This window comes from Papaver somniferum, chromosome 10, assembly GCF_003573695.1.
Source record: "Papaver somniferum cultivar HN1 chromosome 10, ASM357369v1, whole genome shotgun sequence".
Classification (NCBI taxonomy): Eukaryota; Viridiplantae; Streptophyta; class Magnoliopsida; order Ranunculales; family Papaveraceae; genus Papaver; species Papaver somniferum.
The window spans coordinates 24,596,353-24,623,728 of NC_039367.1; the positions used below are offsets into that span (position 1 = coordinate 24,596,353).

The 27,376-nt window shown below is 37.2% G+C and overlaps 1 protein-coding gene across 1 annotated transcript in view; it reads right to left on the reverse strand.

Annotated features, from left to right (window-relative positions):
• Nucleotides 1-14,354: 14,354 nt before the first annotated feature.
• Nucleotides 14,355-27,376, reverse strand: part of LOC113315418 (HIPL1 protein-like) — a 32,620-nt gene continuing 19,598 nt past the window's right edge. Inside the window, exons 10-11 of the mRNA XM_026563696.1 lie at nt 15,001-15,080; nt 14,355-14,825 (exon numbers count right to left, since the gene is read on the reverse strand). Of these exons, the coding sequence (XP_026419481.1) occupies nt 14,355-14,825; nt 15,001-15,080 (551 nt within the window). The remainder of the gene's footprint in view (nt 14,826-15,000; nt 15,081-27,376) is intronic.

The window sequence follows — 27,376 nt, forward strand, 5'->3', positions numbered from 1 at the left end:
TTTCGGTTTGTCCTTTATTTGCTCGTACCTTTTTCATTTGTGACAAAAAGGTGGAAAAATATATGGAGTAAACAAGTGATTTGTATTACAAAGGAAAGGTGGTAGTCTCGGAAACCTACAATAGTATACTGCAAGTGCACAACAAGTACAGGTAGTTCCCACGAGGAGTGTGAAATACTCTAGCAACTAATACCAAAAAAACTAAGTAATAAAATATGATGCTTTTGAGAGTTTTCAGAAATTCGGACAAAATGATAGCAAAATAATAAAAATGTAACCAAAGATGTGAAAGTGTTAAGGTTTCGGGAATCCGTTATAGGAAAGTTATTTGTATTCAATCACAAAAATCTCTAATTTACTCATGTAAAATAGCAAACCTAGCTACCAGTACACGGAAGATATTTCATTAAGAATCGTTGACAAGAATTATCATTTTCAAAATCGTAGTTTGTTGTCACCTTAATGTAGAATTCTTAAGCACTAGATATACATGGCATAAATAGTCAAATGAAATTCATAATTCAATTAATCCAAAGGTTCAATGAGTTCTTCTACTAATCTAACTATGGACTATACATGGCATAGAACATGAAAAATATATCTAGAAGGTGAAACATTGAAAGAGAATCACAAACATTATCATTAAGTTCAATTGGTAGAAACTTTATTCAAGAACATAAAATAAATCACCTACAACTTCATCCGTTCACCCTAACATGGATTAGCTAGACATGGTTTTCTCAAAAAACCATAAAATAATATAAATAAATCAAACTCTAGCTAATAAAAACGAAGAATAGAAAACAAAACTTCAAAACCCTTCTCTAGTTGCGGCACTATGGCCGACCCCCCATTTTCATTTTGAAACAAAACATAAATATAGCCCACAGATGAATTCACGGCGTCGCCACATCACCTCCCAATAGAAGTCTGCCACATGTCATGAAATACAATCCACCCAATAATATTGTGCCGCGTGTCATAATATGACGAACATTATAAAGTATTAGCGAATCTCCACTTACCATAGTATATGAAACCACCAAGTAAATGAATTAATTTCATTTAAAAAGCATGATATTTTCTTGCATGTGTTGGGCCTGCCTTAACTGTATTTGCACAAATGAAGTCATTTGGTCTCAAACACTCCTTCAGATTCTTTATATATATATATATATATATATAGCAAGAGAACTTATGTAAGAACAAGATATGTTAATATTTCATTTTTCTTCATTTGCACTTCATTTGCACGTGGTCATGGAGGTGATATTCTTCCATTCTTATGCTAATAATAATAAAGTCACTCTTGACCAATCTTAGGTGGCATTAGTGTGCTGACGTCGACTCGATTCACCATGCATTAATTGACGAGTAAATTAAAACTTGTCTGCCCATTGTGACCTCGGCTGTGAAATAATTCTATGCTGCTTATATATATGGAGATACCAGGCCAACATAATAAGTGCTGCTGATATATAGAAATACCATGCCAGCATAATAAGTGCTGCTGATATATAGAAATTCCATGCCAACATAATAAGTGCTGCTGATATATAGAAATACCAGGCCAGCATAATAAGTGTTACTGATATATAGAAATACCAGGCCAACATATTTGATCATTGTAGTTGCTTATACATGGAAATACCAGGCCAACCCCATTTCATCATTGTGGTTGATGATACATGGAATACCAGCCCAACCACGTTTCATCATTGTGATTGCTGATATATGGAAATGCCAGGCCAACCACATTTCATCATTGTAGTTGCTGATATATGGAAATACCATGCCAACCACATTTTGCAATTTTCGTCGCAAACACCATTAAGTCTCACATTTTGTTGTTTATTCGCCGGATGATCGAATTCACTTGTACTTTCTACAAAAGCACTAAAATAGTATTAGCAACTAAAATATTGTATCCTAGCTAATATAAATATGGGTATAAAATGTAGCATTTACATGCTTATCAACACCCCCACACTTATATTTTGCTAGTCCTCGAGCAAAACTGAGATATTATGCAATAGATTTTTTTTTAAAGAAAAATCCTAACAAAAGCGCCATTCCCCCACACTTAAACATTACATTGTCCTCAATGTAATTGAATCATCCAACGTAGAAATTAAGGTGGGAAATTCTAAAATACATATGCAAAAACTAAAGAACTAAAAATAAAAGATAGAGTGCATGGAACAATTCTGATGGGTTGACTCCCATGAAGCGAAATGTGTTTGTTTCCCGACTTGCCAGTAGCACGTTCTCAAACAATGTGGGGTTGGTACCCGAAGGTAAGCTGCGAATTATATATATAAAGCCTGAAGAGTTGGGGATCAACCCAACTAATATGATTAGTTGAAAACATGAACCTACAGTAAGAAAGATTAGTACCCAGAGAGATAAAACTGAATTCAATCTTATTCAAAGCATAATTCGAACCTTGAATATGAAGTAAATCAGGTTCGCAGATGATTACTAAAGATTGTCTAAAGAATTGAACAGTTATTGTACTCCCTAAATCTGGTTCTAAGTTAGTGGAAATAACTTCCACGACTGATATTTTTTCAAATTCACTCGTTGAACAAGGCCTCAATGGAGCAGTAATATCATGACTCTTAGACCCATTATCATCTAAAACGTTTTCATTATGAATATCATCAAGACGAAAAAATTCAGAACTTAATGGCTTATGGGTCAAGGTAGGAGCATTCTCGACTGTTGGAACTAGTCGAGAATCAGAAAAAACTAGAGGTTCTAGTTTGGGGTTCCATTTATTAGTGTCTAGCAGCGATGTGGAGTCTAACAAAGCATTGACTTCACAAATAACACTATCATCATCAAAATCATACCCAAAATAAGCTAAGCAAACCTCTAATGGATCTTCCAAGTCGCTCTTGCAAAAGCTTTGCGAGTGCATACTTTCTTTTCCCCCACTACTGGTTTCAATTGCAGCACTTCAATCACTAAGGTACCTAAGAAAACAAAAATCAAACAAACTGCGTAAAAAGAAACTAAAGAAAATCTAAAAGAAAAAGAAAAATAAATTATGTACAAAAACTAAAACTAAAATAAAAATAAACTATATACAATGATATCAACTAGAGAGTATTTTGCAACCACTCCCGGTAGCGTCGCCAAAAACTTGGTAGGCTCGGAAACCTACAATAATATACTACAAGTGCACAGTGTCTAACATGTAGACAATGGCAAGTACAGGTCGTTCCCACGAGGAGTGTGAAATACTCTACCAACTAATACCAAAAAAACTAAGTAATCAAATATGATGCTTTTGAGAGTTTTCAGAATTTCGGACAAAATGATAGCAAAATAATAAAAATGTAACCAAAGATGTGAAAGTGTTAAGGTTTCGGGAATCCGTTGTAGGAAAGTTATTTGTATTCAATCACAAAAATCTCTAATTTACTCATGTAAAATAGAAAACCTAGCTACTAATACACGGAAGATATTTCATTAAGAATCGTTGACAAGAATTATCATTTTCAAAATGGTAGTTTTTTGTCACCTTAATGTAGAATTCTTAAGCACTAGATATACATGGCATAAATAGTCAAATGAAATTCATAATTCAATTAATCCAAAGGTTCAATGAGTTTTTCTACTAATCTAACTATGGACTATACATGGCATAAAACATGAAAAGTATAGCTAGAAGGTGAAATATTGAAAGAGAATCACAAACATTATCAATAAGTTCAATTGGTAGAAACTTTATTCAAGAACATAAAATAAATCACCTGCAACTTCATCCGTTCAACCAAACATGGATTAGTTAGACATGGTTTTCTCAAAAAACCATAAATCAATACAAATAAATCAAACTTTATCTAATAAAAACGAAGAATAGAAAACAAAACTTCAAAACCCTTCTCTAGTTGCGCCACTATGGCCGACCCCCCCTTTTTCATTTTGAAACAACACATAAATATATCCCACAGATGAACTCACGTCGTCACCACATCACCTCCCAATAGAAGTCTGCCACATGTCATGAAATACAATCCGCCCAATAATATTGTGCCGCGTGTCATAATATGACGAAACATTATAAAGTATCGGTGAATATCCACTTTCCATAGTATATGAAACCACCAAGGAAATGAATTAATTTCATTTAAAAAGCATGATATTTTCTTGCATGTGCAGGGCCCACCTTAACTGTATTTGCACAAATAACGTCATTTGGTCTCAAACATTCCTTCAGATTCTTTATATATATATAGCAAGAGAACTTATGTAAGGACAAGATATGTTAATCTTTCCTTTTTCTTCATTTTCACTTCATTTGCACGTGGTCATGGAGGTGATATTCTTCCATTCTTATGCTAACAATAATAAAGTCACTCTTTACCAATCTTAGGTGGCATTAGTGTGCTGATGTCGACTCGCTTAATCATGCATTAATTGAAGAGTAAATTAAAACTTGTCTTCCCATTGTGACCTCGGTTATGAAATAATTCATGCTGCTGATATATATGGAGATACCACGCCAACATAATAAGTGCTGCTGATATGTAGAAATACCAGGCCAGCATAATAAGTGTTGCTGATATATAGAAATACCAGGCCAGCATAATAAGTGCTTCTGATATATAGAAATACCAGGCCAGCATAATACGTGTTGCTGATATATAGAAATACCAGGCCAACATATTTGATCATTGTGGTTGCTGGTAGATGGAAATACCAGGCCAACCCCTTTCATCATTGTGATTGTTGATATATGGAAATACCAGTCCAACCACATTTCATCATTGTGGTTACTGATATATGGAAATACCTGGCCAACCTGATAGACACATTTTTGTGTCTAATTTGTCCTCAATGTCCGTATTGTTGGAACTCTATTTTTGTACTAATATTGTGTTTTTATGTATTTTTAGGAAATAAACATTTTTGGAAAATTCGGCTCGAAAAGTTGATTTTGGCACCCCCGGAGGACAAGTGTTATTCAGAATCTCGCTTTTGGATAAGGGGTAACCTAATTAATAAGGGGCACCCCAGGTCACCCCCAAGGCAGCTGCTATTCGCACCCCAGTTCTGGTTAGGGGGAGGACATCTTCTTCCCAAATTCAAAAACCAAAAATTGGCGGGAAAAATTGTTCTCGAACTGTCGTGACTAGGGTTGAGGATTTGAAGGTGTTCCAGTGAGATTCAATGGCCCAAATTAAATGCGTTTGTTCGTAGGGCCTAGATAGAGCTGGTATGGGTGTTGGATTCGGTCAAAATTGGTTAGATAACCGGTGGTAATCAAATCAGGGAAGATATTCTAAAATAGGAAATATATTCTATTCTTGGAATTCTTGGATGGAAGAGACGTGCATGGGTTGATTCTATTGGCTGGAAACAATCCCTACAGCTCAAGGATGACGCGTGAGAAGAGATAAAACAGGGAACAATCCGTAACAAATCAGAGAATTAAAGAAAAGAGATATCGGGAATACTTTCATTCACTGCCGAGTAATGGGAAGAATTTTTGGATTAATGAGAAGTTATTCTTGGTCCAAAGGTGTATAAATATAACTCTTGGGTTAGCATAGAAGGTGGTCGAGAGTTTGGGGTCGAGAGGAGGTCCAGAGAAGCAGAAATCAAGAGTTGATGAAACTCTGTTGCTGCTGCTGCTGCTGATGGAGAACACCAAGAACATGAAGAACGGACTCGCGAGGACAGTCGTTTTTCTACAGTAATAACGACTCACACATGTGGGTCGTACATCAGGCAGTCTTATTTTCCACAGCGGCAGCAGTCTTATTTTGTCATTGTGGGTCGTAGTTCTCTGGTTTTATTGTATTTCTCATATTCTCATCATTTGTAAACCATTTATGAGCCATAATAAATTATTTTGAGAGCATTTTTACTATGATGAGTTAAAACCCAACACTGGGACGACGGAGGAGGCCGAGCTTCATACATGGGTAATTTTATTAATTCTTTTTAAGACTTTTGCATTAAAAATTAATTGAAATATGATTTGATTAAATTGGGTGTTATTTGATTAGATGGGTCATGCTTAGATTAGGTGATTTGATGTTCCATGCTTAACATTTACAATCAATGTTTTGAGAATCTACTTTGGCAAAATAAGAGTCCATATATGTTTTGAGCGATTATTGTTGAGAATAAATCATTGAGCCCTATGTTATGAAGATTGGCCGAATCATTAGTCCCAGTACCTCTCTACCAATTTGTCAATATTTTTGTATATATTTTTATCAAATCTAAAAATTTCATTTCCTTCACAAGTCTGAAACGAATCCTATTTACTACAACCCCATCAAAAATCTTTAGTCACAACCACATTTTGCAATTTTCGTCGCAAACACCATTAAGTCTCACATTTTGTTGTTTATTCGCCGGATGATCGAATTCACTTGTACTTTCTACAAAAGCACTAAAATAGCATTAGCAACTAAAATATTGTATCCTAGCTAATATAAATATGGGTATAAAATGTAGCATTTACATGTTTATCAAAAGGAAAATGGTGCTTAAACGTTAACGAAAGAGTAAAGCATAGACTAAGGGGGAGTAACAAATCATATTGATTCTTGTGGTTATCCTAACTACAAAGGGAATAACAAAGATGTGCGGATTGAAAATATACCTATCTCACCTTTAGGGGGAGTATTAGCTTTGTTATTATAATGTAAACAGCGGCATTTATGGATTGGATATATGTAGGTTATTGTGTTGTTGAAAATTGGAATCAAGCGTATTTATAATTAATTCTTGTAATTTGTTTATCCATATGATATAAGAGTTTTGTCACTGAAATTGACAAGGGGGAGATTGTTAGAGCATTGATCGGTTGAACCCACCAAGCGTTGTTATGTCAAGTTTGGTTGTCATATTTTAATGAACCAAAACTCATTTAAAGAGTCTCTTGATTATTTACTAGAGTCAACTTCGTATAGGTTGGCTAGAAAGTTATTAGGATATGAGACTTACAAGTATTACTCGAAGACTTGAAGAATGCGAAGAAGTAAAGAGCTATGTCGACGACATCATCCTTCCTCTTGAGGTTAGTAATATTTTGACTTGAACTGTTTCATTCCTAACGTATCTTTCAAGTCGTGCTATATTGAAAACATAACTGCAAAGCTGTGAATGTTTATACTCTAGTTAGACGTAGTATTAAGGAATTATAATACGAAGTATAACGCCTGTCTTTTGAAATTCGTATATAAGATATCGACATAATCGTATGAATGCTATTGTGATTATGTATGGGTATGGGTGAATATTTCGTCCTAGGAAACAATGTTTTACATTCTTTTAAAGGAAGTACAATTCATAAACTTGTTTTGTGAATCGAAAGGGAAATCGCTAGGCTTATTGGTTTTGTTATTTATTGCAAATATTTGGATTACCAATATGTGTGTTTAGTATAACTGCTCATACCTTGTTTATGTATCTTGGTAAAACTATTCACAATGCCTGACTTATGTATCGGTATGACTTTTATTAGTGAAACCAATCTTAAGTAATCACCTGAGATGGTATGATCGATATTTGTAATTGGTGTGACCATTCCTAGTCATTGGGTAACCGATCTTAGTTTTGGTGGGACTAATCACAAGATGTGTAATCGATCCTTGTAGTAGGTTAACAATTTTTAGTAATTGGTGTAAGCGATCCTATAACTTGTAAAACCGATCACAAGTAAGTACCATAAATAGTGGTAACCGATCCTGGTACTTAGTTAGCCATTTTATGGAAACTAGTGTAACCGATCCTAGTAGCCACTTGGAGGTAGAACCGAACCTTGTGTTTCGTAGAACCGTTAAACCCATGAACCAATCATATAGTTCTTGGAAATCAAATGAACCAATTCTAAACTCGTTTGGAAGTGTGGCAAATCGGTTCCAAGATTGTAAATATGAAAAAGGATTTACAAAGTAAAGATGTCGACATACTTTGAACATGTGCAGTAATTCTTATCTATTATTGTTCAATAATAGATAAGAATTACTGCACATGTTCAAAGTATGTCGACATCTTTTAATTAAGGTTTTTAATTAACTAAAGGAGAATCTCGGATCGAAATAACTAAAGGAGAATCTCGGATCGAAATAAATTGAGAATCTTTTAATTAATGTTTTTAATTTTATATGCTTTTAATTTCCAGCAATTAAATGCATATATTTAGAAAATAAAAATTGGTAATGTGCATCTACTAATTGGAAATTTTCTACCGAAATTTCGGTCAATATTAGGACAAAGCATTTCCAGGAATTATGAAAACCGATTTTGGCTTTATTGCATATCTTTGAGAATATTCGGTTTTGGAAATTCCTTGGTGTCCGAACTTCCTTGGTCTGTAAATATCGAAGTTTCCATTTCGAGCAAACTAATCCTCTGTGCCAGCAAAACTACCTAGTTGTGTTGTTACTGGTGGAGCCATCTATTCGGAGAGGAAAGTACCCTAATTAGGCAAAATCTCTTACGACCGCTCGTTTTAAATACTTCTTTGGGATTGAGAAGCTCTACGAATACCGTTGGTGGGAAACTAGATAATTGCAGTTTATTATTAGTTTTCGATTGACTTGATTGACTAACGGTTGTTGAACATTTATTGCACCTAGTTTGTTTATTCTTGAGAATCTTGTCTTCTGATATAAGATTCACTCAAACTAGATCGAAGTTTCGACGAGGACCTTTAGACTTTTTGTAGATCTAAAGACATCTTGTGATAATCCATCGTTAATAGACTCCATTCTGTGTGTGATTGATCACAAGAGATTCAAGTTTTTATTTGAAGACAAAGAATGTTTCTTATTTGAGTTCATAATCTTTAGTGTGCACAAAACTTGATCGGCTGGGGATCCAACTATAATCGGTTTATCTGTTGATAGATTGGATTGATTAGTTGTGTAGATTGGCATCAATACATTTCTTTGTGATTCATAATATTGATTGCAAAGTTTAAAAAATTACTTTGGTAGTTTTTGAATAGATTGATCTAAGAACCCGACAAAGGAGTTTATTGGTTAAATAGAAGAGCCTTTTGTCAAACTCATATCACGTTGTTTGAAAAGATTTGTTACCGAACAGATTTATTGCTCCTTTACTGTTCGGAATACGAACCAAAGGAATTGTTCCAAGTGCCTGACTTATTGAAAGTTGGAGGCGCGGGGATACTGAGGGAACTAGGTGAACTATAGGTTTAGTTGCTTGGTCTCAACTATATGAAGTTTGTTTAGATTTTGTATAGCGACTTAATTCTGAGAGTATTCAATTCTGGACGAGGTGCCGGGGTTTTTCTGCATTTGTCGTTTCCTCGTTAACAAAATCTTGATGTGTATTTTACTTTTCTATTTATGCAATTATAATTGATTTATTATAATTATAAGTAAAATACACAAACGTTAATTCCTAATTACTTGATAGCAATCCTATAATGTTTGGTTAAGCCTGAACCTATTATCAAGTAATCATACTTCGTTGTTGTATTGTCTCGATCTTGTATCCATAGTCAATCACACAAGTTATCTTGTTTTTGTATTGTCTTGATCTCGTATTCATAGACGGTCAAACGAAGTGTGAACCGATTTTTGTATTGTCTCGACTCAGTCCATAGACAATCACTTTCGGAGAAATGACTTATAGGTGGAAAAGTTTTAGATTGAGGTATATTTGGATACCCTCGTCTTTTCACTATGTCGATGATGTGGTGGTGAAGTCGAATACTCGAGCATCCCAGCTAGGCGTTTTGAGACAAGTCTTCGAAAGATGAAGGGGAATATAAGTTAAAGATGAATCCTCTGAAGTGCGCTTTTGGTGTATCCTCCGGAAAATTCCTAGGTTTACGAAAGCTATTACTACCATGTCTCCTCCACGCACTGTGAAAGAGCATCTGAGCTTCATGGGCAAGGTAAATTACATTCGACGTTCATTCCTGGGTTAGCTCAACTCATTGCTTCATTCACCCCACTGCTGAAGAAAGGAGCCGATTTCGCATGGAGGACCGTCCAACAAGATGCTTTCCAGAAGATACAGCGGATATTATTATCACTTGCTGTCATGAAATCTCTGGTGCAAGAACGACTATTAATACTCTACACAGCTTCCAACGATGTTGCTGTCGGAGCTCTCCTTGATCAAGAAGATGAAGAAGGCATCGAACATCCTATCTACTACTTCAGTCGTACAATGAGAGATGCTGAACTGCGGTACCCAAAAGCTAAAATAGCATGCCTAGAATTGGTCCATGCAATCCAGAAATTCAAACATTATTATTTTCTATCAAACAGAGTTGTGCTCGTCTCCAAAGCCAACCCTATAAAGTTCTTGTTATCAAAACCAGCTTTGATAGGGAGACCTGCAAAATGGCTACTTCATATTTCATAGTTTGACATAGCATGTGTCCCACCCAAAGTGATCAAAGTCCAAGCAGTTGCAGGCTTACTTTCTGCCTTTCTAGGAGAGGACATCACAATGCTACATGAAGACGTACCCGGTGAATTTTTAGAGATTTCAGTTGTTAAATAAGAAACATGGTTATTATATTTTGATGGATCTGCCACCCCTAGAAATGACACTGGAGGAGCGGGCGTGGTACTAGTATCTTCATCCGGTTAAGTCTTTTCACACTCATTCAAGTTGGATTTACATTGTACCAACAATTCAGCAGAATACGAGGCCTTCCTATTAGGATTATCCTTGGATAAACAAGCGGGATCAATGCACCTGGATATAAGAGGAGATTCAAAGATACTAGTCAACCAAATGAATGGGTATACTCTATCAAAGAAGTAACAATTTACCCATTCAGATCTGAAGCATAACGACTCCTATCTCATTTTGCCGATGCAACGATCGTCCATACTGGTCGAACCAACAACCGGCATGCTGACTGTTTAGAAACTCTCTCCTCCAAATTACAGTTTGAAGGATCAGAGAAATCCATCATAGTGCAAAGACGTGTTGTGTCGTCCATCTGGCTCACTCAAGTCTAGGATGTTCAAGCAAGCGACCGGCGAACACCTATCATTCATGAATTGAGCAGTTCTCTTTCAGAAGGAAAAATCAGCCTCAAGGAATTAAAGAACTTTTTCTGCTTCATGGAGCGTTGTACTACATGAATCTTGATGGGTCTTTTATCACGATTCCTTGGAGAATACAAGCGAACAACTCAGATGCACACAGGGGAAATATGTGGACAAACATTGGTGGTGACACTTTACAAAAGGCTTCAAAGGCTTGGATATTATTGGCCTTCCATGGAGGCTCAATCAAGAGCTTTGCAAGGATCGTGTCCTGATTTTCAACCGCCTCCTCATCATTTAGAGGCTTTGACCATCCACCACACTAGGGACTGGAGATAACCTTACATCAAGTACCTTCGTGACAATGACTTGTCGTCAGAAAATAAAGAAGCAAGCAAACTCATGCAGAGAGCTAAAAGATTTTTCTTTCTTGATGGAATCTTATACTGTAAAATCTTTGGAGGAAACTTTCTGAGATGCTTAGCTGAGCATGAAATTTCAAAAAATTTGAAAGAACTGCTCGAGGGAGAGCATCAAGGAAAGAGGAAACTATCCATCCACATTCATGAGAAATATTACTGTCCAACCATGGAAGATGATGCGGCCGCATACGTTTAGAAATGTCACCAATGCCAAATCCATGGTAATCTCATTCATACTCCTCGTCTCCCATTGCATTCTGTGAGCAGTCCATGGCCTTTTTATAGATGGGGACTAGATATCATCGGGAAGATCAATCCATCATCTTCAAAGAACACATGAATACATCATCACAACAACTGAGTATTTCACCAAGTGGGTTGAAGCTATCCCTCTTCGAAGCACCACCGGGGTCACGATTCCTGCCTCCATCAAGGAATACATCATATGTAGATTCGCTGTTCCTAAGCATATCATCATAGATAATGGAAATCCTTTTGCCAAAAGACATGTATAGGAATTGCTCGAAGAATATGGTATCAAACAGGTTTTATTTGCACCGTACTATCCCCAAGAAAACGGACAAGCAGGGAGCACCAACAAGACTTTGTTCCGGATTCTCAGTCGAACAGTTCATGATAATCCTCGAATGTGGCATGAAAAATTGCCTATGGATTTATGGGCTTATCGAACCGCACCGAGAAGCTCGATCGGAACTTCACCATACTCCCTCGTCTATGGAGCCGATGCCATACTCTCAGCGGAAATCAAAATTCCTTCAGCAAGGATTGCAACAGCTAATGGAGTAACATGGGATGAAGACGAAGCGTCCAATTCAAGAATTGATGAACTGGACATGCTCGAGTCAAGGAGGACTAAGGTAGAGAAATATGTGGAGGCTTACAAACAGAGGATCTTCAGATCCTACAACAAAATGGTAAGCCCGAACATTCCAAGTAGGATATTTGGTATTAAAAACAGCAAAGGACATTTCACAAGACATATATGCTCCCAAGTTCTCTCCAAAATGGGAAGGGCCATAGATGTAGTCATCAAGACAGTACCCAGTGGATATTACAAGATCTTAGCTATTAATGAAGGAGTTGAAGGAAATATAATCAACGGTAAATGGCTCAAAGCATATTATGTGTGATCAACAGAAAACAATTACTTTTTCATCATTCAAGCATATTTCAAAAATGTAGTTTATGTTCCTCCAAAAGAGCGTACAAAATGCTCGTTTGTTCATTAAGCATTTCATCAATTGAACAAAAATTTTCACACCATGATAAATTATTCTACCTTACTCAAAAGAAAATCCTAAGCCTACTCAAAACAACAATCATAAACGCTCATCTGGAGAACACCATCCAATAACAGATAATTATTACTGGACATCATTTTCAACTTTGTTTGGAAGTTTTCGGTTCTCACCCTCAGATCTTCAATCTCCCTGTCAACCCTTATTGAATCTAGAGCTAATGCCCTCTCCTCAGCCATCATCGCAGTTGAAGAGGAGATCATATTGTAGACAATGCCAGACCTATCAATCTTGATAATATCAAGACGACGACGAAGCCAGCCCACATTGAATTTCAGGATCCCATAATTCGAGGTCATGTCATTGCATCTATGAAGCTCTCTTTTCTTGACATCACGCAAATTCTTCTTGTTTATCTCATCGATGATGGGAAATAATCCAGCAACTGTGGTTAAAAGAGTTGGCAGAAAATCTCTCCATACTTCTGTGGTAGCGATGTGCCCATACTTCCTCCATATTTTTGTGTACAATGATGCATAACACTTGGGAAGAATGAATCCACGGACAAGCTGGTTATCTTGGAAAGAATTTTCCATGGGGATGTCAAATGGAAGACTGTCCGTTGGATACTCACAAACTGGAACTTCAAGATCAGCGTTTACAAAGCTGATTGAATCATCGCCAGCACGATCGTCATCATCAGCTATAACTACATACTTTCCATGTCTTCTATTCTCTGCTCCAACAACATGAATATCAACCTGCAATAATAAATCACTCAAACTCAACAGGGGTTTAGATGAACGTTCGTTCAAGGAAAACTTCTACCAAAACTCACAGATGTTCCAGCATACGCATGAACAGTTTTGAAACGAGCAGGGATCTTAAAAGTTTGTTTGGGTCTCAATTTATACGGAGAATAAGAGGAAAGTCGGTCACCCTGGTTCGTCTGCAACAAATATTTTCTTTTCAATTATCCATTCATTACACAAAAAAAAAAGAATACTTCATACCGAGTTGGGTGCTTCAATTCCCCGCCTTGATGGAGATACGCTTTGAGGAGATGAGATACCGTCAGACATACTGCTACAAGGTATGATGATGGTTAAAATTTCTTTTATATGATGAAACTCGGGAACAGAAGAAAATATTTGCGTAAATGATAAACCCTAAGTCTTGAATATATAAAAGACACAGTGTATACTTATCTTCTAGGAATGGTCAAATCAGTTGCGAGTTTCACTGAAAACCTAAATTCCAAGCAAGATCAATATTGGTGACACGAAGGAAAGTGACGCACTGGGGACTGAAAATGATCGAGGGATGCGGTCAGAGGTCAACACCATAGTTTTGGATTGATCGTTTATGCGTATTACACGTTTTTCCGTACTCATGCGATGTTTGCAAAGTCTAGCACTTTCTACAAACGGATATCACAAAACAGGAGTCTATCAAAGAATTATGATTGATTGTGTGGCACATGAACATTGGTTCATTTCATTCAGTTCAGTTGAAGGCACAAGATAGAAGAATTGAATGCATAATAAAAGGGTTTTCACTCAAAAAATCCTAATTCAAATCAAAGTTGCTCAAATGATCAAGAAGATATCTACTATGAAGACTAAAAGACGTTGAAATATTCAGGAAGATTGCAAGAAAAACTAATCATCAGGTTCATCAGAGTTACTGTTGTCTTCACGATCATCATCTTCCGTAGAGCTCCATTCGGATTCTTCTTCGGAGTCATCTCTAGAATTCTCATCATAAATTTCCTCCAAGTGATCATCAGGATCGTCGTACATTTCATCCAAATAGTTGTCATCTTCACATTCGGCTCGTAAATCATCCCTAACCAATCTTTCATTCCTCGTACCAGGTGGATATGACTTAACCTTGCGTTCGACAGGTTCCCATACAGACTCGACTTCGTCCGCATATGAATCTAAAGCTACACTGTCATCACAAGATCGAATTTCATCCTCAGCTGCTAGCTTTGTCTGTTGAAGTCGGTGTCGTTTTTGATAAGCTGCAAGCTTTTCATCTTCAGCTTCCCTCTTTGGAAACCTATCACGGGCAACTTTCAGATGATCCAGAGATATACCGTGTATCAGCTTTCCAGCATTTCTTAGAGACTGATGTTGATGGTGGATTTTTGACAAAGGCTAAAATCGTAAAATCATAACCTTACATATTCCTGATCCAGTAATTAGACGAGTATTGAGACTCTTGTCTCTCTTTTAAGCATGAAAGCTCATGCCACGATGATCTTTAGCTGAGTGTATTTCCTCTCAGATCATCCGTTAGAACCTCTGACTGAGTGTATTGCCTCTCAGAGCATACATGAACATGCAGTTTCTCAATTGAGACTACGACATATTTCATCAATACTGAACAATTTCAGTAATCACTTTTATATAGATTTGAAAATGATTGGACGGTTCGAACACCACTATTTTCATGTTGGTCAAGCAGTCAAAATTTAATGATATAATATTTGGTCCTGCTACCAATATTTTAAACTAATATTTCATGTGGTCGCGTTATTAATAATCATCAAACAAGCAATATTTGTTTAGTTTATCAATATTGATTCAACTATCATTATTTAATAATTCCTCAGACGAGCAATATTTTCTAAAACTAATAATATTCAGAAATTCATCATACTAGCAATATTTGATCAGACTGTTGAGTCTTAGAGCATTCGTCGATCATGCTCGACTCAACAATACTAAGACTCATCGTCTAGTCAAGTCAATAACTGATTAAATACACGTCTTCTTTGCAGACTCCACATTCATGTGACATCAATCACGTCACATAGGGGGATATGAACTAGGGTTTTGGTCTGGGAACCTACGACACGTGTTTTTCACCCACGATGAGAAATGTGAGTAAGTCGTGCAAGCAGTTAGAGGAGTTAGCAAAGTAGTGGGTGGACAATCAACCAAGCCTCTGCACGACGCGGAACTGGTTTAACCACGATTTCCCACGTAGAGCGATAACGTCTTCAGGATGTAACAATATTTTCCCTGACTATATATATAAAGACATATGCATATAATCTTAATGATTAGACGGCTCCTAGACAGCTTGCCTGCTAGTATAGAGCGATAACGTCTTCAAGATGTAACAATGTTTTCCCTGACTATACAGAATAAATATTGCGCTTCAATTAGCTCATATCACTCAATTCTCGAATAATCATAATGCTCCTAGGCAGTTTTCCTGCTAGTATAAAGCCATCAATTAATCAATTAATCGTTTCTAGTCGTAAGATTCATCAATTGAATTCCTAGAAAGAATTCTACGTTAATCATAATATTTTGTTACTTCAATTCATGGCTTTTCCCAATATGATTCCAGGGGTTAGTAACAAATATTCAACGTACGCGCATCTGCGCCACTACCGAGTAAGCCCCGAAAAAATGATGCGAGTGTACTTATTAATAATGCACAAACAAGCACCCAAATGCATACACGAGCATTCAAAAATATGGACTAACAAGGAAACATATGCATAGGGAAGAAAAATAATAATAATGACGTGCCTAAGAGGACCGGGACCACCGGTCATGTCGCTGTGGCCGGTCCCACGCCTCTCCTTTTTATTTTCTCTTATTTTATTATTTTTCCTAATATCAACTCCTTCATTCGAGCAAACTCCCTCGTTCGAGCGAAACTCCCAATTTCTCCATATTTCCCTACACGATGAAAAATAATATAAAATAAAGAAAAGTGTCACGGGACCGGGCCTACTAGCTGTCCGTCCATGCCCTAGACGTGTACGATCCCACACTTCTCTAATCCCTTATTTTATTATTATTCATTCTCTCATCTCAGGAAACTCCTTCGTTTGAGCAAAAACCTAATTTTTTTCAATATTCCACCAATATTGCTCATGACGACTAGGCTTCTCACGTAAATATTAAAATATTAATATTTTAATATATTATCAAAATGTCGACCGCACGAGCAATGCCCTACTTGCTCATTCGAGCAAAATTGAGAGTTTCAGTCAAGATCAAACTCTTTTGAAAATCCAAGATATTGCTCGAACGCACGTCAGAAAATATCAAAATTCTCATAATTGAGACACGAGAAACATGGTGACACGTGCATGCCACCATGATCGACCAAGCTCGGCCCTTTGTCTTGCAAGGAGCCGGTCCCACACATTTTCATAATTTGACCTAATTTGTTCACATTGGGTTCAAACTTTTTCCAAATAATTTGGAATTTGATCAAACGACCGTCATTCGGTCCCATGTCACCAAGGGTCGGTTCCATACCCTCTTCGTCGGTCCCCCATCTCTCCATAATTAGCTTTTATTACCTAATGCTTAGACGAGCATTATTTTAATAAATGATTAAACCGGCATTTAATCATTTTTTACCCAACTTGTCCGCAAAGGAGTTTGGTGCTTGCTCATTCAAGCATCTGGGTGCTACATGGTCATCCCATCATCCCATGTAGCCGGTCCCTCTCTCACTCATTGGTTGATTTTCAGTAAATCATCAATGGATCAACAATCGATCAAAATTAAGGTTTGAAACTGAATGCTCTGCAAAGCATAATTTTGAACAGGTTCAAACACCACTATTTTCATGTTGATCAAGCAGTCAACATTTTATGATATAATATTCGGTCCCGCTACCAGTATTTTAAACTAATATTTCATTAGTCGTGTTACCAATAATCATCAGACGAGTGATGAGTGCTAAAAAGTGCATATTTCTATATCTTTTTGTTGGCAATTAACTCATCTTTTGTGCTCTAATTCTCCATTTTATCCCATATTCTGTATTTTCATTTGTTTTCAAGAATAAATACTTTTCTCAATTAATTTTGCATTTTTAGGTACTAAATAAAGCCTGGTTAACTCACGGAGCGAAAAGAGCAGAAAAGTAGTGAAAAGCCGGGAGGAATTACGCAAGGAAGCCGCGAGGAATGTTGTGCACAAGACCAAAAGGCTAGAAATGGGCTTAACAAGAAAGAATTGTTCTTAAAGAAGATATGGGCTTGGCATACCCAAGGCCCAAAACCCTTACCCAAACCCATTTCCAATATCCATACCTGTCTCCTTCGTCAGCCGTCAGATTGGATCACATCTGAATCCAATGGTCGCAGCATCGCCAGTACATCGAAGTCTGAAGATCCTTTCTAACACTACAGCACCTAACTCTAATCTGCGCCGTTAATTTTGATGTATTATACATCCAACGGTCGCTACAAGCTCCCTTATATCTCGCCGTTAGATCAATCTATCATTTCCGCATCCCACGGCTCAGCTTCGCGAATCATCGAGACTTGATGCAACCGCTCAACACCCAAGCACCTAATACTTATACCCATCAACCAAACACTCCCCTCCTTCTTCTCCATCGACTTCACCTCCCTCACCTCCGTCTGCAACAGCCTCACCTTCACCACCAACTCCGCCAACTCCACTGCCTCAACCACCACAATCAACCACCAAAAGCCATCATGGCTATCCCTCACCGAAACCCATAATTCCCCTAAACTTCTAGCCATATATTCTCTCGATTTCTTCCCTGATTTCTCTCTGAAACCCTAGGTAAGAAATCAATAGAATAGGTCGAGTTAGAAAAGCAATTGGAAGGCATGGAGAGGAGCAGGAGAGTCAGAAGAAGAATGGGTCGACATGCAGAAGCCATTATCAAAGATTAGGTAAACTGAATTTCAATTTTCAAAAACCCTAATTTACTGTTTTGGGGGTTTTGCTTGTAAAGTGTAATTGAGTATAAATAGATGCTTTGGGATGTTGTAATGGGCAGGCCTGGACTAGCCAGTGCTTCACCCAAGAGGACTGGAATAGCCAGTGCCTCAAGGGTTAGTTTTTATTTTAAATGATGTTGTAAACTTCAATTGTTTTTATCCTATCCATGTTCTGATCTTGTTGTGCTTGAATTGTCTAGGATTGAATATCCTTATAGGTTGTTAAAACACTAAGCAAGCTTCTCTGCGGGTAGTTGCAGTGTGAGAGCCCCAACTACCACAAGGTTTAGAATTCATCTTAGTGCCTTTAGCCTCCTTTCTAGACCAACCCTTAAATGAACAGCCGGATTTGAACCGCAACTGTCATCTAGTTATTCAGAAAGCCTAGAAGCTGACTGATAACTAACAAGGGACAAGAACATAGCTGGAGGAACTGCCTTTGTTTCTTTATCACTGCCCTTGGCTCACAGCCTTGGTTTGTTTATCTTTGTTTCAATGTTTCTTATTCACTGCCACTGAATTTCACTTTATTTGTTCTCTGTCACTGTTACCTCATTTCTTTAGTTACTGCCTTGTTAATTTAGATAACTGTCACTTGCTTCATTACTTCAATTCACACCCAAGTCTCTGTGGTTCGACCCTGCCTTGCACACTCACTACAACAGACCTTGTGCACTTGCAGGTATCATTTCTGTGACTCTTTTAGAGAGCCACCAAGTTTTTGGCGCCGCTGCCGGGGACTGGCGCTGTTTAGTTGAAAAAAAAAAATTTTGCTCTTGCTTTTCTGTTTTCAACCTGCTGTAACTTAGTGTAACTTAGCTGCTGTGTAGTGTAACTTAGTTGTAACTTAGTGTAACTTAGTTGTAATTAGCATCATCACCTGCATCATCTGCATTTTAGTTGTAACTTAGTTCTGCATTCATATTGCATCATTGCATCAATCACTGCATCTGCATAACCTTGCATCTGCATCATTAGCATATCTCATCTTGCATCATTGCATCATCTGCATCTGCATCATTGCATCATTGCATTATTGCACATCTCCATTTTGTTTCAGCTCCACCTGCATCTCATGCTGTAGCTGTAAAAGTAGCTCATAGTCATTGTCATCTTGAATGCCTGAATCTGCATGCTGTGAATGTGAAGTGGTGTTGTCAGCTTTTCAGTCTGAAATTTGGTGCTGAAATTTGCCTGAGTTGTGTTGGATGTGCTGTTGTCATCTTGAAATTAGTTCCAAACTGTGAGAACTAACTCTTCTCTTCTGAGCCACCAGGTGCAAGCTTGTGGTGCTGCTGACCTGAATGCTGCTAAGAAATCAGGCTGTGAAGATGTTGTTGCCAAGCCAAGGTTGAAACAGAAGAGAAACAAGGAAGTTTGTGGGCTGAAGCTTACCCAGCTAAGCATTCAACCCAGTTCTACACTGGGTTTGTGGTATTCTTCTCCCACTAGAATTCTGGGCATTGTCAAAATTTGTTTCTGAAATTGTATGACTGAACCCAATTGAACTGTGGGCTTGAACCCAGACAGAAACTGAAAACATTTTTAAGCCCAATTGGGCTCCTGAACCCTGTTTGTGGGCTTATTTGAACTTTATGTGAGCTTGTTTAAATTGTCTGTGGGCTTGTAATTGTAACTTTGAAAACCAAAATCCGGGCCTAGTATTTTACTGAACTCTGGGCCTCAACAAACTGAAAACCCAACTGGGCCTAGTTCACTGAATTGTGGGCTTCGTACTTTGGGCTCTTTTTTTTAATTCAAAAACAACCATTTGCCTCACCCATTTAAACCAAATCATGGGCTTTGTCTTCAAAGTTTAAAAACCAAATTAAGTGGGCTTCACCACTTAACCCATTTAAAAACCAAACTTTTCTTTCTCTTTTTCTAATTAAAACCAAAATTTTTTCAAACCCCTACAAACCAAATATTTCCCGTAAAACCAAATGTTTCCCACAAAACCAAATGTACGGTAGAATTTTCTTGTATATAATCCAGTAGATAATTTCTTAGTTAAATCTTTTGTTTCTTTTGTATATATTGTGCTAATCCAATGTGACTCTTAGTCGAAATATGTTGGATTTTTTCCTTGAATAACGGAGTTCTAATTTTGCTTTCGCCGTCAAATCGGGTATTCTCTTTCCTTTTTCTCTACTCAGCATAATCCTCTTCGTATGTTATAATTCTTTTCATATTTTGAAACATTGAGGACAATGTTTAGTTTAGGTTTGGGGTATGGTATAGATACCATGATCACATGTTATAATTGAAAACAGAACTCCTTCTTTTTTGAAAAAAAAAAATGAAAAAAATCATAAAAATGGAGCTCATTTACCTTGAAATGTTGACTCTTGTGCATGTATGTAAACATAAGGATTCTTAGTCTAGATATTTAGGCACCCTGATTCTAGCACAATTCACATGTGATAAGAAACTTGCACACGCACAATCTACCAATACATGTATAGCCTCGATCTTCAAGGTGTTTGATAGGAAGTTAGATTGCCAATCACTTTAGAATACTGAATGAGACTTGACTAGCTTGTTCTTTGGTTGGCTGGGATAGAAGTTGGAGGATACGTTAGAAAAGCAACCATAGAATTTGACCGGATGCATTCGATAAGGGCCACCTCTTGCTAAGAGTCATGTAATTATGTTTTTCTTTTTTGTTCATGTATCAAAAGTGTCACTATGTTGTAAAGATCAAAGTTATTTCTTCAAAAAAAAATCAGAAAAATCAAAAAAATATCAAAAAAAAAATCAAAAAAATAAATAAAAATAATCAATCAAGTATTTATTTATTCCATGTTTTGTCATGTTAAAGACAATATTCTCTCTTGTTCCAAAAATAAAAGAAAGTAATCAATGTAAATAAGAGTCATGTAAAGAGTCATCTTTTTGTTGTAAATAGTCTTGTAATAAGCAAGGAGGGTGCAACCATCGATATATAACTCGGGTAAACTGAAATATCACCAACTCATTGGGTGAACATTCACAATTCTCGTAAAGCCGGACAACTAGCTTGGCTTAGAATTCGGTTCTTAGCCTAAAAACTATCTCTTCGTGACTAGTAGTCATAACTTCAGGTCATTCTAGAAACATGTGTAGATACACTTTACACTCTTATCACATGTCTTTAGTTGTTATCAGTGCTAGGATTGTGCCTTTGATAGCTAGATTGACATCTCCATTTTGCTGTGAGCTTCTACTGTCTTGCACATGTCACATTTCATGGAATCTGAGCTTATATTTTGTCCTAGAACTTTGTAGGTACGTTCTAAGCAAACCTTCACGAGACTTCAACTCGTCCACTAGGGACACTTAGTGGTTTAAAAGGCTTAGTGCATATGCTAAATGCATTCGAGAGACCAGCGACAGTGGTATAAGTAGGATTTCCTTAGTTTTGTTTTACTTGAGGACAAGTAAAATTCAGGTTTGGGGGTATTTGATGAGTGCTAAAAAGTGCATATTTCTATATCTTTTTGTTGGCGATTAACTCATCTTTTGTGCTCTAATTCTCCATTTTATCCCATATTCTTTATTTTCATTGTTTTCAAGAATAAATACTTTTCTCAATTAATTTTGCATTTTTAGGTACTAAATAAATCCTGGTTAACTCACGGAGCGAAAAGAGCAGAAAAGTAGTGAAAAGCCGGGAGGAATTACGCAAGGAAGCCGCGAGGAATGTTGTGCACAAGACCAAAAGGCTAGAAATGGGCTTAACAAGAAAGAATTGTTCTTAAAGAAGATATGGGCTTGGCATACCCAAGGCCCAAAACCCTTACCCAAACCCATTTCCAATATCCATACCCGTCTCCTTCGTCAGCCGTCAGATTGGATCACATCTGAATCCAATGGTCGCAGCATCGCCAGTACATCGAAGTCTGAAGCTCCTGTCTAACACTACAGCACCTAACTCTAATCTGCGCCGTTAATTTTGATGTATTATACATCCAACGGTCGCTACAAGCTCCCTTATATCTCTCCGTTAGATCAATCTATCATTTCCGCATCCCACGGCTCAGCTTCGCGAATCATCGAGACTTGATGCAACCGCTCAACACCCAAGCACCTAATACCTATACCCATCAACCAAACACTCCCCTCCTTCTTCTCCATCGACTTCACCTCCCTCACCTCCGTCTGCAGCAGCCTCACCTTCACCACCAACTCCGCCAACTCCACTGCCTCAACCACCACAATCAACCACCAAAATCCATCATGGCTATCCCTCACCGAAACCCATCATTCCCCTAAACTTATAGCCATCTATTCTCTCGATTTCTTCCCTGATTTCTCTCTGAAACCCTAGGTAAGAAATCAATAGAATATGTCGAGTTAGAAAAGCAATTGGAAGGCATGGAGAGGAGCAGGAGAGTCAGAAGAAGAATGGGTCGACGTACAGAAGCCATTATCAAAGATTAGGTAAACTGAATTTCAATTTTCAGAAACCCTAATTTACTGTTTTGGGGGTTTTGCTTGTAAAGTGTAATTGAGTATAAATAGATGCTTTGGGATGTTGTAATGGGCAGGCCTGGACTAGCCAGTGCTTCACCCAAGAGGACTGGAATAGCCAGTGCCTCAAGGGTTAGTTTTTATTTTAAATAATGTTGTAAACTTCAATTGTTTTTATCCTATCCATGTTATGATCTTGTTGTGCTTGAATTGTCTAGGATTGAATATCCTTATAGGTTGTTAAAACACTAAGCAAGCTTCTATGCGGGTAGTTGCAGTGTGAGAGCCCCAACTACCACAAGGTTTAGAATTCATCTTAGTGCCTTTAGCCTCCTTTCTAGACCAACCCTTAGATGAACAGCCGGCTTTGAACCGCAACTGTCATCTAGTTATTCAGAAAGCCTAGAAGTTGACTGATAACTAACAAGGGACAAGAACATAGCTGGAGGACCTGCCTTTATTTCTTTATCACTGCCATTGGCTCACAGCCTTGGTTTGTTTATCTTTGTTTCAATGTTTCTTATTCACTGCCACTGAATTTCACTTTCTTTGTTCTCTGTCACTGTTACCTCATTGCTTTATTTACTGCCTTGTTAATTTAGATAACTGTCACTTGCTTCATTACTTCAATTCACACCCAAGTCTCTGTGGTTCGACCCTTCCTTGCACACGCACTACAACAGACCCTGTGCACTTGCAGGTATCATTTCTGTGACTCTTTTAGAGAGCCACCAACGAGCAATATTTGTTCAGTTTATCAATATTGATTCAACTATCCATATTTAATAATTCCTCAAACCAGAAATATTTTATTAAATTAATAATATTAATTCAACTATCAATATTCAACAATTCATCATACGAGCAATATTTGCTCAGCCTGTTGAGTCTTAGAGCTGTTAGAGCATTGCTCGGTTGAACCCGCCAAGCGTTGGTATCTCAAGTTTGGTTGTCATATTTTAGTGAATCAAAACTCATGTTAAGAGTCGCTTGATTATGTACTAGAGTCAACTTCGTATAGGTTAGCTTGAAAGTATTAGGATATGAAACATTACAATATTGCGAAGACTTGAAGATGTGAAGAAGGAAGGAGCTACAACGACAACAATCATCCTTCCAATTGAGGTTAGTGATATTTGACTTGAACTGTTTCATTCCCTTACGTATATTTCAAGTCGTGCATACTGAAAACATAAATGCGAAGCATATTTGAACTCTAGATAGACACAGTATTAAGGAATACAATACGAGGTTTATTTTTTAACCATTAAACTTTGTAGATAAGACATCATCATAATCATTTGAATGCTATTGTGATTATGTATAGGTATGAGGTGAGGATTTCATCCTAGGGAAAAATGTTTACATATGTTCTAAGGAAGTAAGTTCATAAAAAAATTTGTGAACCGAAAAGGAAATTGCCAGGTGTTATTGGTTTTGTTATTCATTGCATATCTTATGAACAACCAATATATGTGATTGAGTATAACCGCTCACAACTTGTTTATGTTCTTGGTAGAACTATTCACAAAGGCCCGACTTATGTATTGGTATGACTTTTATTTGTGAAACCGATCTTAAGTAATCACCTGAGATGGTATAATCGGGTTTGTGTTATGTCTGGCCAAATTTGAGAAAGGGGAACCGATCCTAGTAAGAGGTGCAATACATCACAAAGGGGAACCGATCCTTGTATGAGGTGAAGAAAGGTTTATAGCAGAAAGGGGAACCGATCCTATGGACATGTGAAACACATATAAGTTAGATACCATATATATGTGCGGAACCGATCCTAGTACCTAGTCAACCGAATTTTGGAAAGCTAGTGTGACTAGGCACAATACTCACATGGAGGTAGAACCGAAACTTGTTTTGGTAGAACCGTTAAACCCATGATTGTGATTGAATGTTTGTTTGATCAATCACATAGTTCTTGAAAGTCAGATGAACCAATTCTAAACTTGTTTGGAAGTGTGGCAAATCGGTTTCAAGGTTGTAAGTGTGAAAGAGAACTTACAAAGTAAGGATGTCAACATACTTTGAACACGTGTTGTGAATGTTTATTTCTTTAATTGTTCAAAGTTATTCCTTAATAGCTAAAGAAAGAAAATTGCAGGATCGAAACATAAGTAAGTTAAGAATCTTTTAATTAAGGTTATTAATTTCATTTTGTAGGTAAATATAAGATTCAGTAATGTGCATTTACTAATTAGATTTTCTGAGAGATTTCAATCATTATTTTTGGACAGAGCATTTCCAGGAATTATGGAAACCGAATTTGTGCTTTAATGAATATCTTGAGAATATTTTCGGTTTTGTAAATTCCTTGGTGTCCAAACTTCCTTGTCTATAAATACTTGAAGTTTTCCTTTCTAGCAAACTAATCCTCCGTAACAACAAACTTCCTCTTTTATTGTTGTTACTGGTGTAGCCTCCTATTCGGAGAGGAGAGTAACTAATTAGGAGAAATCTCTTACGGCCGCTCAGTTTAAAGTCTTCTTTGGGATTAAGAAGCTCTAGCGTGTACCGTTGGTAGGAAACTAGATAATTGTGGTTTATCTTTTGTTTTCGATTGATTTGATTGACTAACTGTAGTTGAAATCTAATTGCACCTAGTTTGTTTATGCTTGAGGATCTTCTCTTCTGATATAAGATTCACTCAAACTAGTTCAGAGTTTCGACAGGGATCTTTAGACTGTTGTTAGTTCTAAAGACGATCTTGTGATAATCCATCGTTAACAGACTCTGTTCTGTGCGTGATTGATCACAAGATATTCAAGTGATTGTGTGCAGGTTTTTATTGAAGATTTAAGAAGATTTGAAGACAAAGAAGATATTAAAGATCTGACTTGGGTTTATAATTTTTGGTATGCACAATACTTGTTCTGGTAAAAGTGGATCCAATTAATAATCGGTTTATCCTTGTGGTAGATTGGATTGATTAATTGAGTAGATCGGCATCAACACAATTCTTTGGATTAAGAGTGTTGTTGGCTTAATCTTAAATGATTACTTCGGTAATTCAACATAAGATAGATCTAAGGACTATACGAAGGAGTTTATGTTATGATAAACGGAAGAGCCTTTGTGTGACTCATATCACTTGGTTGAATAGAGTTGATACCAAACAGATTTGTTGTTCCTTTACTGTTTGGAATACGAACCAAAGGAATTGTTCCAAGTACATGACTTATTTAGAAGTTGGAGGCGTGGGAATACAAACGGAACAAGGTGAACTATAGGTTTAGTTTCTTGGTCTCAACTATACGAAGTTAGGTGTAATTTTGTGTAGCGGCTTATTCCTGAGAGTATTCAATTATGGACAAGTTCCCGGGGTTTTTCTGCATTTGCGGTTTCCTCGTTAACAAAATATTGCTGTGTCATTTACTTTATATTTTCGCATTATAATTTTTTTTATTATAATTAAAGTAAATTACACAAACGTTAATTCATATTTACTTGATAAGCAATCCTATTATGTTTGGTTAAGTCCGAACCTTTGTATCAAGTAAACATACTTCATTGTTGTATTGTCTAGATCTCGTATCCATAGACGATCACACGAAGTGTGAACCGATTAGTTGTATTGTCTCGACTCAGTCCATATACAATCACTTTCGGAGAAAGGACTTATAGGTAGGAAAAGTTTTAGCTTGTGGTATATTTGGGTACCCTCTCCTTTTCAAGAGTATTCGTCCATCATGCTCGACTCAACAATACTAAGACTGATCGTCTAGTCAAGTCAACAATTGACTAAATACACGTTTGATTTGCTGACTCCACATTCATGAGACATCAATCACGTCACATGGGGGGATATTAACTGGGGTTTTGGACTGGCGGTTTACGGCACGTATGTTCACCCATGATGAGAAATGTGAGTAAGTCGTGCAGGAAATTAGAGGAGTTAGAAAAGTAGTGGGTGGACAATCAACCAAGTCTCCGCATGACGTGGAACTGGTTTAACCACAATTTCCCACTTTCCCACTCTTTCACTCCAGCAACTGCCACACTTCATGGGATCAATGTGTCTTCTATTCTTGCAATATAAATAAGTCTTTGAGTCTATGATTGAAAGGATAAGAATGTTTGTCTAAGGTTAGAATTCACATCTGCACAAGAATTCTCGTCTGAGCAATCACTCTCAACAGAGCAAATTCAATCAATCAGAACTTATCTTATTTCTTCACGTAGAATATACAACACATACACAATCCTTGATCATCATTGATCTCACATACTTCTAAGCTTTCCTCCTATAGATTGACCCATCCTCTCTTGTGACCAAATTGAGTCTGTAACGACCATTGTCTTGGTTTAGGCCGGAGTCCTGCAGATTGATCTCTCGAACTTAAAGCACTCCCGTGCAGTGCATCTGTTTGAGGTTAAGCAGTTTGCTCGGTTGAGGAGTCCCGTCTGCATGTTCGTCTCTTCACTTTCCTAAAAAAATAGTAAATCATTTTTCCCCATCAACACCAATTTTGTTGTTAG